General features: G+C 50.2%; 5 protein-coding genes across 5 annotated transcripts; 3 read left to right on the forward strand and 2 right to left on the reverse strand.

Moving 5' to 3' along the window:
- Positions 1 to 86: 86 nt before the first annotated feature.
- Positions 87 to 439, reverse strand: PFICI_14559 (uncharacterized protein; the record flags this gene model as incomplete). The annotated part of the gene is made up of 2 exons (XM_007843140.1): positions 87 to 196; positions 274 to 439. 2 exons carry the CDS (start codon positions 437 to 439, stop codon positions 87 to 89), a joined length of 276 nt encoding a protein of 91 aa, XP_007841331.1.
- A 1,337-nt stretch (positions 440 to 1,776) lies between these two features.
- On the forward strand, positions 1,777 to 3,276 carry PFICI_14560 (uncharacterized protein; the record flags this gene model as incomplete). Its single annotated transcript, XM_007843141.1, has 1 exon — positions 1,777 to 3,276. One exon carries the CDS (start codon positions 1,777 to 1,779, stop codon positions 3,274 to 3,276), a length of 1,500 nt encoding a protein of 499 aa, XP_007841332.1.
- A 1,893-nt stretch (positions 3,277 to 5,169) lies between these two features.
- Positions 5,170 to 6,061, forward strand: PFICI_14561 (uncharacterized protein; the record flags this gene model as incomplete). Its single annotated transcript, XM_007843142.1, has 3 exons — positions 5,170 to 5,571; positions 5,694 to 5,927; positions 5,984 to 6,061. The coding sequence occupies 3 exons, from the start codon at positions 5,170 to 5,172 to the stop codon at positions 6,059 to 6,061; spliced, it is 714 nt and encodes a 237-aa protein (XP_007841333.1).
- A 2,194-nt stretch (positions 6,062 to 8,255) lies between these two features.
- On the forward strand, positions 8,256 to 10,952 carry PFICI_14562 (uncharacterized protein; the record flags this gene model as incomplete). Its single annotated transcript, XM_007843143.1, has 1 exon — positions 8,256 to 10,952. The coding sequence occupies one exon, from the start codon at positions 8,256 to 8,258 to the stop codon at positions 10,950 to 10,952; it is 2,697 nt and encodes an 898-aa protein (XP_007841334.1).
- A 1,055-nt stretch (positions 10,953 to 12,007) lies between these two features.
- Positions 12,008 to 13,586, reverse strand: PFICI_14563 (uncharacterized protein; the record flags this gene model as incomplete). Its single annotated transcript, XM_007843144.1, has 2 exons — positions 12,008 to 12,519; positions 12,581 to 13,586. 2 exons carry the CDS (start codon positions 13,584 to 13,586, stop codon positions 12,008 to 12,010), a joined length of 1,518 nt encoding a protein of 505 aa, XP_007841335.1.
- Positions 13,587 to 14,033: the final 447 nt, after the last annotated feature.

Consider the following 14,033-nt stretch of genomic DNA (forward strand, 5'->3'; position numbering starts at 1 on the left):
TATATTTCTCGAAACAAGAGTCTGCATGTCCACCCCTAGTCGTGCCCATCATAACTTTCGCCAAATGTCTGCACCATGAATACTCCTTAGTTGGACTTCAAGGTCTTGCTGACCCTGGTCGAGCCATTCTGGCGCTGCTGATAGTACAGGTATCCCAGGACTGCAGCGGCGACAGTTCCGAGGATGAAGAAGTTGTCTGCAAAAGCCAAATGTCAGTTACGAGAGATGCTCCGAGTGATTCGAACCGTGACAGCATAGGGGAGGAAGACATACGAATCGCGAAACCAAGAGTACCCTCGATAAAGTGCACAACACCCTTGCCGGCGTCGGCGACAGTGTGTAGAGCCAGGGCAAAGACGTTGAAGATTGCGGTAAAGATGCCCTGAATAACCTCAATGATGGACTCGAAAAAGTGTCCGATACCCGATGCGATACCCATCTTGGCCTTGTGTTGGATTGGTTGTTTATTAGAAAAAAGAGTTGTGTTGTATTATGGTGGGGACGCTTGATGGCAGCGTATAATAGTAGTGTGAATTATCAGATCTCGTAAGGCTGAGAAATGGAATTTAGTGGCAGTTTTAATTTGTTCAAGGAGATATGAACTAAATGAAAAATGTGTGAGGAGAAGTGTGGCTTTTTATTCCCAGACAGTACGTGCAAACATGTAGGTGATGCCATAGACATGAGGCTGAAACTACGTAATAGGCTTTCAATTTGTTTGCAGGAACTGAACTTATTATTGAAGGTACCATGATGACGACCCTCATTGAGACACAAAGCCAAAAACTTGGTTTCCCCCCCTTTTACAAAGAGCAATAAATTTTGCAAACAATCACCCCCCGGTCGCGTGCGTGTTTTGGGTTCTACTGCTTTGTCTACGTACCTGGCCTGCAATTCAACCGTGAGCATGACGTCAAGGCCGCAAGCGGTAAGGGTGTTTGGGGTAGGAAAGGCGGGGGAAATGCTCCGACACCTGTCAAAAAGGCAGATCAGAGTTGCATTCAAAAGACAATGACATACATAAATAGTACGCAGGCTGGGTACCTATGTGTATTAGGTTAATGCGTACAATGGAAAATATATAAACTCTGACACGCTGGTCCTGAAGTTTTGCTGACATCTGTTTGATCATATTAATGATGATATCTGTTGTTTTGAGGTTTTGGATTGTCCGCTAACCAAAACATTCATGGATCTTCTTTCCCCTCCCACGCCCATTCATACTGGTCTGAAAAGAGAAGATCCGTGTTGTCTACGGTATTCAGCAGACAGCCTGGAGCTGACATTCAACAATTCGACTCCAGCATCATGTCTTGTATTGAGCATTGGGATGCACTGGTTGAGCCATTGATCATGGCTACTCTTAGCAATACTCGCATTCTTCACTAGAGGGCGCGCGACCTTTCTCGAATTCAGGAAACTGTGTAATACATCTATCCACTCGAGTTGCGGACAAGGTCTTGGTAGAAAGAAAGAAGCTAGTCTTGTCGGCAAAGGCTCGGGACGCCTCAAATGACAATTGCGGCATCTTGAAGCTGTCGTGAAAATGCTCAGCTTCTTTCCCACCCCCAGTGCGTCGCATGACCGTTTTTAGCGCTGGTCTCGCCCAATACGGCAACTTTAAGCACCGCATAGAAACATGACACCGAATTCCCGGACTGATAGGATAAAGAGAGCCAGAGCTGCTGTTCATTACGCGACATCTTTTGCTCGATACAAGATTATTGGGATAGTTCCAGGTTATATATGAATTGAGGTAGTTCTGTCCATTTCACAATGTCGCAAGCAGCGCGGTCCTTGTCGTTCCCCAAACGACACAGAGTCTTCATTCTATCCGACATTTCAAACGAACCCGACGATGCGGAATCGCTAGTCCGATACCTGTTATACTCGAACCAATTCGAGACCGAGGGCCTCGGCGCCGTGACCTCGAACTGGATGAAGACCAAGGTGTGCCCGCAGGACATGCACAAGATCATTGACGCCTACGCTGGTGCCGTCGACAACCTCAACGCGCATGTGTCCGCCGATGCCCAGTATGCGTCGGCGGACAGCCTGCGGGCGCTGATCCGCAGCGGCGCCAGCGTCTACGGCATGGCGGCCGTGGGTGACAATGTCCCTCTGAGCGACGCAGGGAAGTTGCTCTTGGAGCGCATACTAATCGCCGACGAGCGCCCGCTGTGGGTCTTGTGCTGGGGCGGCACCAATGTCCTCGCCCAAGTCCTCTACAAGATTCGAAAGGACTTTTCGGCGGAAGAGGCCGAGGGCTTGTATGCGAGATTACGAGTGTATGCCATCTCTGATCAAGACGATACCGGAGCTTGGATACGCAATAACTTTCCCTCCGTGTTTTACATTGTGTCTTTGCACGGCTGGAACCAGTATGGACTGGCTGCTTGGACTGGCATTTCGGGCGACAAGTTTTATGGGTTTGACAAGGGCGGCCCGGATTTCTCCAAGATGACCAAGGAATGGGTAAAAGAAAACATTCAGATTGGACCTCTTGGGTCGGCGTATCCCGATTACATGTTTATCCCAGAGGGTGACACACCCACTTTTCTGTATCTGATCCAGAATGGCCTTGGAGTGCCGGAGCGCCCCGACTATGGTTCGTGGGGCGGGCGGTATGCTCTTCACGACATAAGCGGAAGCGGTCTCTGCGGTAAAAGCCACCACGACGCGGCCGATGAAGTTGTCGGGCTCGACGGTCGAACATATAGGTCAAATCAGGCCACGATATGGCGCTGGAGGGACACATTCCAAAACGACTTTGCTGCGCGCATGCAATGGACCTTGTCTGGGGACTTCAAGTCGGCAAATCACCACCCCGTCATCTCTGTCAATGGGAGCCAAAGCCTCGAACCCCTCCTGGTGGAGTGCGAGGCCGGCGAGTCCTTTACTCTGGACGCCTCCCAGACCTACGATCCCGACGAGGGCGACAAGCTGACGTTCAAGTGGTGGCATTACCGAGAGCCCACAGCCACGCAGTGGTGGACCTCGGCCGAGGTGGACGAGCTCAAGGTTACGAACTTGAACGACGAGGGCAGTCGGGTTCAAGTCGAGCTACCGCCTCCCGAAAAGTGCGCAGTCGAGCTGATGAGTAGGCAGGCTGTCGAAAAGGGGCAGCTGATGCACCTGATTCTGGAAGTTACAGACAATGGCAAGATTCCCTTGACGAGCTACCGGCGCATCCTGGCGCAGTGCACGAATAAGGATCTCAAGGGTTCGGGAAAGCCAATAGATGCCGCTGGCGATACAGGCATCTCATTCGCGTGATTGTGATCAGTCAGAAAGGTCTCATAGTCCAAGTCCTGGAAATGGGTAAAAGGCTGCTATTTTTGGCGACGGCGTGGACGATCAAGCCACAGAGCGTATCTAGAACTATATCGCTCCAGCAATCTATATAACTTTAGACATGAAAATAACCATGTTGCTTCCTAGAGTTACTTTGTGCCTACCTTGTATCGGGTTATCCCGTTTTTAATTGTTCACATCGAAGAGCTGATCGACGATACAAACTGCCTATTCCGGAGTCAATACATCTCGAGTTCAATGCAAACTGTCGCTTGTATAGTCGATTGGGGAAATTCTCCGATTTGACGAGCTCGGCTAGGCTGTGGAGCTTGGCTCTACGGGGCAAGTCGCAACGCTCCATGACCCGAATAACTATATTGATGAGGGACCAGGCGGGCATCAGCTGAGTTGAGCTGATTAACTTCTGGGTTATTAACTGAATAAATATGTATTCCGCCTCTTCAATATGGATGCTAGGCCCGGTTAGGTCTTTGCTGAGCCTCGGCGCGTCCGCCATGACCACTGAGTGAGTGACTTAGATCAATGTTTAGTCAAGACAAACATGGCACCGAGTGTTGAGCAAAAAGATGATGAGGTTCAACAAAGCCGATGAATTGCTTCCTCATGATGTAGGAAAAGAGGCTAGGAAAGAAAGCAGAAGGAAGAGCTCCGATCAAGGCCGAAACAAGTATACAAGACGTGCAATATGAAGTTATTTTAAGGTTATCTGCAACATGTCTGCAACGGTGTGATCAGATGGAAACTTATATACCAGCTGCGCAAGGGTTGAATAAAGGCTTCTGCTGCAAGGTGGTATGAACCTGCTTGGCGTGTTGACAGCAGCCACTCTCACAGAAATGAGATGCCAAGCTGCTTGTTTGGGTAGCTTTCTCAAAGAAGCAGTTATAGTTGCTCCAGTTTCATCCAGCAGTGAATCTGTTATTTGACCAGAGACTTTATTCAAACATTCAGTGCATCTTGACAAAGCCTTGACTGACAATAGGAGCAAACAACTGGACCAACTGTATGAACCGTTTGCCCTCTAGGAGCGGTCTTCACGTATATAAAAGCCCAAGCGATGTAGGGTGCCTGGTGGATGAACCTCCAGATAGCATCCGAGCAACTGTTTCAGTCATCATAATATCGAGTCTAGGCCTTGCTTACATATGATAAGTTGAGGCTCATTATATTGCTCTTGCATGAACATTGCTATAAATACAATGACCATCATTAACGTGCCATGCTTACATGTAATCTCCTTCCTGTCCAAGGTATAGTCCGAGACATGAATATTCCGCTCATGGATTCTGAGTCGTGACAACCACTTGGGACTTGCTCAGATCTCTTGGCATGGAGGTTTTCCCCGCCGGATTAGTTAGAAAACCCAACCCAGCAGCATACAATCTGGGGAAAGTTCGAGGCCCTGCGACGGTCTAGAACAGTAAGAGGAACTGGTTGAAAGTACCGGGTCATGTACCCATGGCGGCCAAGCCTTGCCATATCAAACAGAACGACAAAAATATCCAAAGTCCTCAAGCGTCTTGGTCTTCGAGTGAAGCTTGTCAAACTTGACTCAAGTCTGATTTGCTCGTTGTCGCCGCCACGTTTTTCTCGCTGTAACCCTCTGACTTTAAAATCAAGGAAACATGGCCTTGGTATTGCTTTCATGGCCTTCTTGTCATGTTATGAAACTTGGGGTACCAAATACTCATTGCGATATCCGATCACGACATTGGGGGATGCGGCAAGTATAAGAACATCGAGGTTGGACTCACATCGACGATGGAAAAGAGAAGCATCAAGGAGCATCAGCAGTGAAAACAACTACCCCAAGCTTCATTTCCACTCTTCGACATCTTTCACTTCAAAATCAACATGCTTTTGAAAGGAGTCCTCCTAGCCGCTCTCCCCGCCGCGCTGGCTGCCCCAGCACCTGGCGTGGTCAAGGCTCCCACCAGCGATGCTCCCCCATCGGGCGTGATCATTGAGGGCATCTCGTACGCCGGGTCTGGCTGCAACGCCGGCAGCGTGGCGGGCGCCATCTCCAGCGACCTGTCGACGGTGACGCTGCTGTATGACAGCTTTGTCGCGCAGGCCGGGTCCGGGATTCAGCCGGCTGAAGGCCGCAAGAACTGCCAGCTCAACCTCCAGCTCAAGCTGCCCCAGGGCTGGCAGTTTAGCGTCTTCAAGGCCGACTACCGTGGTTATGCGTACCTTCAAAAGGGCGATAGGGGTGTCATCAAGTCGACTTACTACTTTAGCGGTGACTCTAGCCAGGTACGTCAAGTTTCTCTTACGTCGTATAGCAAGGAGAGTTGTCGAAGATACAAGGAAAGAATACATCAAGAAGGAACAGAAAAAGAGAAACCGTTGAACTCACTCTTCTCACATTTCAACAGGTCTCTGCGCAACAAACCCTCACGGGCGCATACGACGACAACTACCTCAAGACGGACGAGTTCGGCCTCGAGAGCACCGTCTGGTCGCCGTGCGGCGAGGAGGGCCTGCTCAATGTCAACTCCGAGGTCCGCGTGACGCCGCTCAACACCAACAACACGGCTCTGCTGACGGTAAGCACCACCACCACTGCCACGCACCACCCGGATTACAATAAAATGATCAGCTCCAGTGCTGTAAGTTGGGAAAAGACCTTTTTTGCTAACTTGTTTGCTTCTCTCTTCATCTATAGGTCGATTCGACTGACTTCAAGTTCACCCAGATCCACTATCTTCAGTGGCAAGAGTGCGAACCTGGTCATCACAAGTGAATGGGATTCAAGCCATGAGGATGATATTTTGTGGTTAAAGGGGGATCAAGTGATGAATTGCGGGTTTTGTTTTTCTTTTCTTTTCTGGCAAGGATGATGGGAGTACTTGATCAAGAGGAAGAGAGAATTTACATGCACATTTTTCTTTTGTGCATAATCTCTTTGTGGGACGACTTTGGGAAATCATCCGTTGTCTACTTTTTCAAGACTGGTAAATCTAGCCAGTCTGTTTGATTCTGAATAGTGATCAAAATCATCTTTCACTTTGCTGATATGTGTATTCTTGTCGTCTTGCCAACCTTGATTTGTGAGCTGATTCGTCACTTGTAGCGACAGGTCCATACATGGCCTTGGTCCTCAAGAGCACATGTATGAATTACAACAATGCACAAGGACTGAGCCAATTATTGCAACCCATAATGCAATGTACTATGCGCCCATGAGAGAGTGATAAATTGCTAGTTGTTGCCGAGTGATCGACTGCTTATACGTGACAGGTCTGAATGAACTTTATAATCCGGATTTATCAAGCCATTTCCGGTCCGGGGCCCCGACCGATGACCACCCGTCGTTTGCAGATCATCCTTATCACGAGCTTTGATTCGATGCAAGACGGATGATTGACGGAATATTTGAGTCGCCCACGACTAGGAGCAGCATGTCGTCTCTAGAGCTAAGGTAGGTGCCCTGAAGCGAGGAAACGCACAAAAAGCCTGCTGGGTTGTTCCCAGGTCGCCAAGGCACACTGTTCGCTTGCGTGTAGCGCAATGTCAAGAAGCTGACTGACTCGGGGGTGCGCGGGACACGAAATTTGGGCGATGATGCTTTATAGTTACCATACGTGACGCACGAATCGTCCATCTGCACCCAGGGCATAAGGGGAGATCAACAGCATCAGTAGCAACCAGGTAGCACGCAAGAAAGAGCACGCGCTGGTTATGTCGTACGACGGATGCAACAGATGCTATATTTACATGTTGCATTTTGGTAGTAAAGTGTGTCCAGGAGTTTGCGCCCGTTACTACGCAGCGGCCGTCACGAGTAGAAACGTCATACTGCGGCTTTGCGGCTAAAAAGGGTCGACACCACCATATGTGACCCAAGGGGTCTGAGACTTCTGCAACTCAATTGTCCCATATATCGGTGTGTGCCCTGACTATAGCGCATCATGCGGTCGGTTGGTATGGTTATGCGCCTGAACATGAACAAATCTGCTTCATCACCACTCCCCCCTTTCACCCCGGCCAAGATCTGTCCCAGATCAGATAATTGTTTTTATTTTTATTTTTCGGGCGGATCCGCGACTCTTTTCTATTATAGTTGCACGTCTTGTCTTAAAGAGAGCACACGGCACGAGAAGCATGATCAAATAAGCTGGGTCGACATGTAGATTAGCAAGTTGCTTTGGGTATGACCACTGCTTGCTTACCCAGCAGCCAGCTTACCTGCTAAAGCCACACCAAATCCCACGCGGCACCGTACCGGTAATAAAGAGGGATGCGAGTTGGATGCCCATAGGCTCAAGTCGCGATTAGTATCTCGAGCTAGCATGAGGCGATGGTGGTCACCTGGGGTCTTCCCCCTCCATACCCTTTTTCTTACCTACCTATTCGGCCAGCATTGAAATGGTGGTTGTTTGCCACCACCGGGTTTCAGATTGGGCGACACGGCGATTCGATGATTGGGGATGGGATGCAGCTTGAGCATGGCAAGCATGGTAGGCATGGGGGGCGTTTCCCCCCCTCCACAACGAGACACTTGTACAACTAAGCTGGGGCCCCCGTTTGGTGCAAAGACTTGGTGCGATAAGAGAGTGACCACGCAAGTGCTACGTTTCTTGCTTGGGCCGCTGCTTACCTATGGGTGAGTCGAGTGAGGGGCGGTCGGTGTCTTGGATCTTTGGGTCATTGTCCCTTTTGTGTTGTCCGTTTCTAATTCAATTCGGCACAAACTTCTGGGTCTTTCCTTTGAAGAAAAAAAGCGTGACCCCTTGGAATCAACCCCATGAGTTGCGATTGCGCATATTAAAAGTCGGTAAACGGTCCAAACAATGTGAGAAGAAGGAGGATACACTTAAAGAGCCAGGAGAGGACCCAGAAGCCTTCTACTCTACTATTGAATACCACCAAAGAGCACTGAGAGAGCGACCCACTCGGCTGGCGGCAGCTGTTGTTGGATCATGGTAGTAGCAGACATGGCCCCTCACCTGGTAAAGAAGCAGAAACAACAGCAACAGCAGCAGCAATTTCAACAACAACAAACGACGGACAATGTACGACGTCCTAATATTTGGCGCTTCATTTCAGTGAGGCGCTTTGGTCAGCGTTCGAGGCGGGATTCCGCAGACGAAGACGAGGACCATGTGCGACAGGCGGCTGCCACAAACCACCTATACTATGGCGATGGGTCGGACAGGTCTGACCCTGTCCTCATCGGCGGAGATGTCGCGGATGACGAGGAGTCGGTTTGCTCCCAATATACCGACGCACGCTCCAACTGGGACCACACCTTGACAAACCGCGAGGACGCAATTTCCTTTGCTTTCAGCGAGCTGCTGCAGTCTGGCGATGACAATGATGATGCAGTACAAAACCACTGGCGGGCCAAGGGCACATCGCCGTCATCAAACTCTAATAATAAGCATCCCTCGGGACTCCGTGGTGACAATGCCAGCAGCAACAAAGACCGACGACCAGACTCGAGTAGGACAATCAACAATTCTTCTGACGCTGTGATCAATTTTCAGGGTCTGGAGAACCAGTTTGATGCCTATTTTGCCAGGGAAACGCCGCCAATGCATTTTCAAGACTTGCAGCGAATGGCCGTCGACCCCTTTGCAACAACGGGCCCGGTGCATCACCAACTGGAACAGCGTGATGTATCCTTGCACGACAACTTTCCCGTCACCCCCAGAAAAGGCAAAACCGTTCAGAGCCCCCCGGACTGGAGCTCTGCTGAGAACCCATGGGCACTCCTCCAGGACGCTGATCTGGAGCCCGATGACCGAGAAACCATAATGGCGGAAAATGCACGCCTGCGAGCAGAACTCGAGGAACTCAGGGCCATGTCCTCCAAGGACTCTTCACCAGAGTCCCATCGGCCTTCCACAGCATCGCCAGTCCGCTCTCCTGCCCTGCGGCCTACAAGCAGATTGCGGAGAAGCAAGAACAAGAAGCGATCCGATGTTACTCTGTTTGAGACGACAACTCTACGGGATCTTGTGCTCAAGAGACTGTTTACACCCCATGTCATTGTTGACGGTATCATCCACGACGAGGAACAGCCCTTGACTCTCGATACTCCTCTCTCGGCATCTCAGGTTCAGGAGTTTACAAGGATTATGAACGATGTCATTGTCTCTGGGAGTCACTTGAAGCAACCCATCGCACTATGCGCAGTGTGCCATCTTCCCAAGTTTAAGGGCATCAAGAACCCGCATCAGAGCTCGTACGTTTCTGAAGTCTTGTCACAGCTTCCGATGGTCTCTGCCTCGGCATTCGAGGACTTTGACCCTGATCTGGGTACTTCGAGCTGCTGTAGGCGCTTTGTGTGCAAGACATGCCTGAGTGCTGCCATCATCTCGGGGATATCAACTCAATGGTGGTTCGACTTGCAGAATCGCGGATCGAACTGGCTCAAGTGCCCGGTACCATGCTGTGGCCGTAACCTACCGCTCAACTCCAGCGATGAGATTCGCGCGGCAATGGAGAACTTGGGACTACACAACACTGCACCGTATATCGAGCGCTACAAACGAGGTACAAAGCTGCGGTCTCACTTGCAGAAACTCGATCCACTTCCCGGAAGAGACGAGCTCCGTCGGAGCAAGGCTTTGCACGATCGCCTCGTTCGGCATCACCGCATGCAGCCATTACTCGAGAATGTTCTCGACAACGCGGACGATGAGAACCTCGATGTTGTGAATCTTCCGATCGACACAGCTGATGGTCAAGGAACTTTGATGATTCCCATTTTCAAAGGGCTGCTACGACATCGCATTCCCCGAACCTGTCTCGTGTGCGACGATACTCATTACGAACTCAACACTGGCAATCAGGAGAATTGGAACAAGATCATCAAAGGCTTAGGTGGTGATTGGACATGGCGCGTGAGGTCCTTTCCGATTGCCGAGATCTTGCCGGGATGTCAACATGATCACGACATTTGTCGGGCTTGTCTGTCAATGCATATCACCACCCAGATCGAGAGCCGGGGCTTTAGTGCAGTGGACAATATAACGTGTCCAACACCCGACTGCCAGCATCGATTCACATATGCAGAGATTCGTTGTCTCGCCACTGCCGAGGCCTTTACCGCTTACGATCGCTACACTGTCCTCAAATCGATCTCGTCCCAGCCAAACTTTCGATGGTGTCTGCGAGAGGGCTGCATCTCGGGTAGCCTGTATGATGACCCGGCGACAGTTCCCTCCTCGGTTCAAGACGAAGCCGACGCCAACTGTATCGAATGTTCCGAGTGCAACTTTACCATGTGCTATACGTGTCAAAGTCCCTGGCATGCGGATCTCACATGTGCACAGTATGCATCGCAGCGGGAGCACTCTTTCACCGAGACGCAGACCTGGCTCGCGGAACATACCAAACCTTGTCCCGGGGAAGGGTGTGGCGTGCAGGTTCAAAAGGGGGATGGGTGTTTCCACATGACCTGTTCCAGGTGTCACTACGAGTTCTGCTGGGAGTGTCTGGCAGACTGGCGCGGCATCTTTGTACCGGGAGAAGAGGGTGGTTTTCTTCGGGCTGATGGACACCGCGAGGGATGTTTCTTTCGAGACCAGTCGGCTCCGCTGCCTACTCAGGTTGTCGGCGCAGATTTGGCGGCAGCCTTGCGTAGATTGGAACAAGACGATGACGCTCCGGCTGCTGCGCAATAGTGACGGAGGAGGTGGAACAACATTGGACGTTGACTATAGGGCATTTTTCGTTTTCAAGAGCATATCCAGGCGTTATCAACATTTGGCATATGCATAGTTTGATTGCCTTTTCCTTTTGTTGTCGAGAGATTCGGACATTTGATATACACATTTGTTTATGCAATCAGCTATCATACATTGATCCAAATACGAAATATTTTCTAGCTCGACTTCTGTCCCACAATGACTCTCTCGTGCTAGGTATAAGTCATATCTTAATTAATGTTCCTGGCCCACAACACACAAGCGTCGGCACCTACCTCACTTATACACATCAAACAAACCAGCCTGACTCGGAACAACAGCACCTCGATCAATTAATTCACGTCTCATCTCATGAGCAAGCCTACGTATACAAGGTACCCACTCGTTACCTACCGTTTCTTCATGTGCCCGTCCACCTTCGTCCGTACGTAAGAGCCCACCAACACACCAGACTTGGACCTAATTACGCGCATTCTTTTCAACAATCCATCGTCAACCTTCTCGACGATTCGGATCAAAACCTCCGGGGATGTGGTCTAGTGGTATGACGTTTCCTTAGCATGCGATAAAAGCATGGAAAAGGTTCTGGGTTCGATTCCCAGCTTCTCCATATTTTTGTCTTTTTTTCTTTTTTCCCCTCCCCCCGTATATTATAGGTTTCTCTGCATTTTAGGACCTTGTAGTTTCACGCTTTCGGTCGTGCCTTATCTTTTGCAGCCCGAGCGGTAAAGACTTTGGTTTGGGCTGCGATGTTAAAAGACAAATGTTTTGTCTACAAGCCAACGTTTTCTATTTGAGAGGCAAGAGGATGTGTTTATATATTGGCAGGACCTAATGAAGATGGACTGTGAACAGGAGTATATTAAGGATTCAATTTGTGTAATATTACAATTTGAATAAAATGTCCAAGAGGTTAAAAGCTATCTAGAGCATTCCAAATAGCAAAGTGACTTGCATTTGTTGCATCTAGCTATCAGCTCCATCTAGGCCAGACTTTAAAAATCTGTTGGCTACAGTTATCTCGTTAGACGTCAAGCAAAACCATTCATTAGGTCATCAGTTCCGAGGTCTGGAGTACAGCGCTGAAAAAGCCCTGTAGGATCCCACTTCTCCTTGATTCGTCTCATTCTCTTGACGCCCTCGCCCCCAAGATACATTTTGCCGTCCCCTTTCTCTGGCGAGTTAAAGTTGATGTATTTCCACCCCGTCAATAGACCCGCTTCTTGGAGTTCGTTGTAAACAATATCCGGCCAGCGTCTAGCCTGCTCCTCGGGTTCCTTTTCGGCTTCGTCAAATTGTGCCGTAATGCCAATGAGTATATGCTGGTCTCGGTTGCCGAATGCTGCCGTTGGGTCTCTTTGAGCGCCGCGCCCGTGACAATTGTGTAATACGATACAGGATTTCTCTGTCGGTAAGGGATGCCGAGCGAGGATGGTGCCGAGCTTGGCTGAAAATGATGGAAAGTTAGCAGACATGGTGCTGCTTCTCATTCCAGAACCCCGGCTGGGGATGGAGATGGAGAATAGAAAGTCATGAGGCGTGGCTTGCAATGTGTTAGTGTCCTTCTCGTTCTAGCATGATGCTATACGGGTACTCATACTCACTCTCATTGTAGTCTCCATCCTTGTCTCTGACGGTGTCGTGGATTACCGTTCCGCATTGAGTGATTCTCTTGTGATATGCTTTTGCCTGCTCCAAGTCACTCCCGTCGTCTTTCAGCTGCCACCAGAAGAAATGGTTGATCGTGCCGCCGTCGTTGTTGATTGGGTTGATCACGAATACTTCACCCGCAAAGTTGTCGGGGAACTCTTCCTGATACAGCTTCTCCATATTTCCAAACACTGTCTCTGCTTCAGAAAGGGGGAACCACACATAGCCTGCGATTGCCCGCGGCCTAGGATAGGTCTTGATCGTCAGCTCGCTCACAACACCAATCACCCCAGCGCCAGCGCCTCGTAGAGCCCACCAAATGTCGTCGGCGTCCGGGTCGTTGCAACCCTCATCACCGGGTACAGCCTCTAGTACTTCTCCCAAAGATGTCACAATCCGGCCTCCCAAGATCTGATCCACGCCGAGGCCGCGGGTACCGCACTCGAGACCGTACCCGCCACCACAAGCCCAGGCCACATATCCGACTTCGTAACCCCAACCACACGGCGCATCGAGTTCGTGGGAGTCGAGAAACTTTTGCAAACTACCCAGGTTCACTCCGCCTCCAAGGCGAACGGATTGCCGATTCGCGGCAATGACCATGTGGTCCAGGGACCGGACGTCAATAACCACGCCGCCATTACTGCGAGATCGCTCTCCCATGTCGTTTCCACCACTACGTATAGCGACGGCAATACCATTTGACTTGCAGTGTCGCACCACGGCCGCAATCTCGGCCTCGTTGGTCGGCCGCGCAATGGCCAGGGGCGTCATCTCCGTCATCTCCGTCCTGACCCTACTGAGGTCGGCAAAGAGAGGATGGGATTTTGTATAAATGTGGATTTCCGGTTGTGCGTCCAGAATAGGCACAAGTCCTGCTGCGTCTGTCCGAACGGCATTGCGTGTGCTGCCCGGCGGCGGTGGATTATGAAACTCTGCTCCAGCTTTGATTTCTGACATGGTCGGGTGTTGATATCTTCAGACAAGTCAGGACCCCCAGTATAATGTCGTACTCTCAGCGGAATTCCGTCTTTTATCTAGCGCCATCCCCCGCCCAATGTCAGATGTCATCTACGAGACTCGCCCGGATGCTAGGTAGACTATATGGTTCATGATGATTGTAGTGCTTACGGCCGTCAAGCCTTAATGTGGCAGCCATGTAGAGAGGTCCCACTCATGACAGGATTATTTGTTATAAGCCGGACGCAATGCCTTTTGTCAGTCCTGCTGTCAAGATCGTATCTTTCGGTAATCAATAATTCAAACATATGGTTAGAAATTACTGTGCCAAGTCTCGAACTGTGATGCGGTATTGATGCTGGGAAAAAGAGAAGGGGTTGACAAGATGCGAAATGTAAGCAATCTTTGACACGAAAACTTGTCTTGATATTGGTGGTCATGCTATCC

This window comes from Pestalotiopsis fici (genome assembly GCF_000516985.1).
Source record: "Pestalotiopsis fici W106-1 unplaced genomic scaffold PFICI_Scf_13, whole genome shotgun sequence".
Classification (NCBI taxonomy): Eukaryota; Fungi; Ascomycota; class Sordariomycetes; order Amphisphaeriales; family Sporocadaceae; genus Pestalotiopsis; species Pestalotiopsis fici.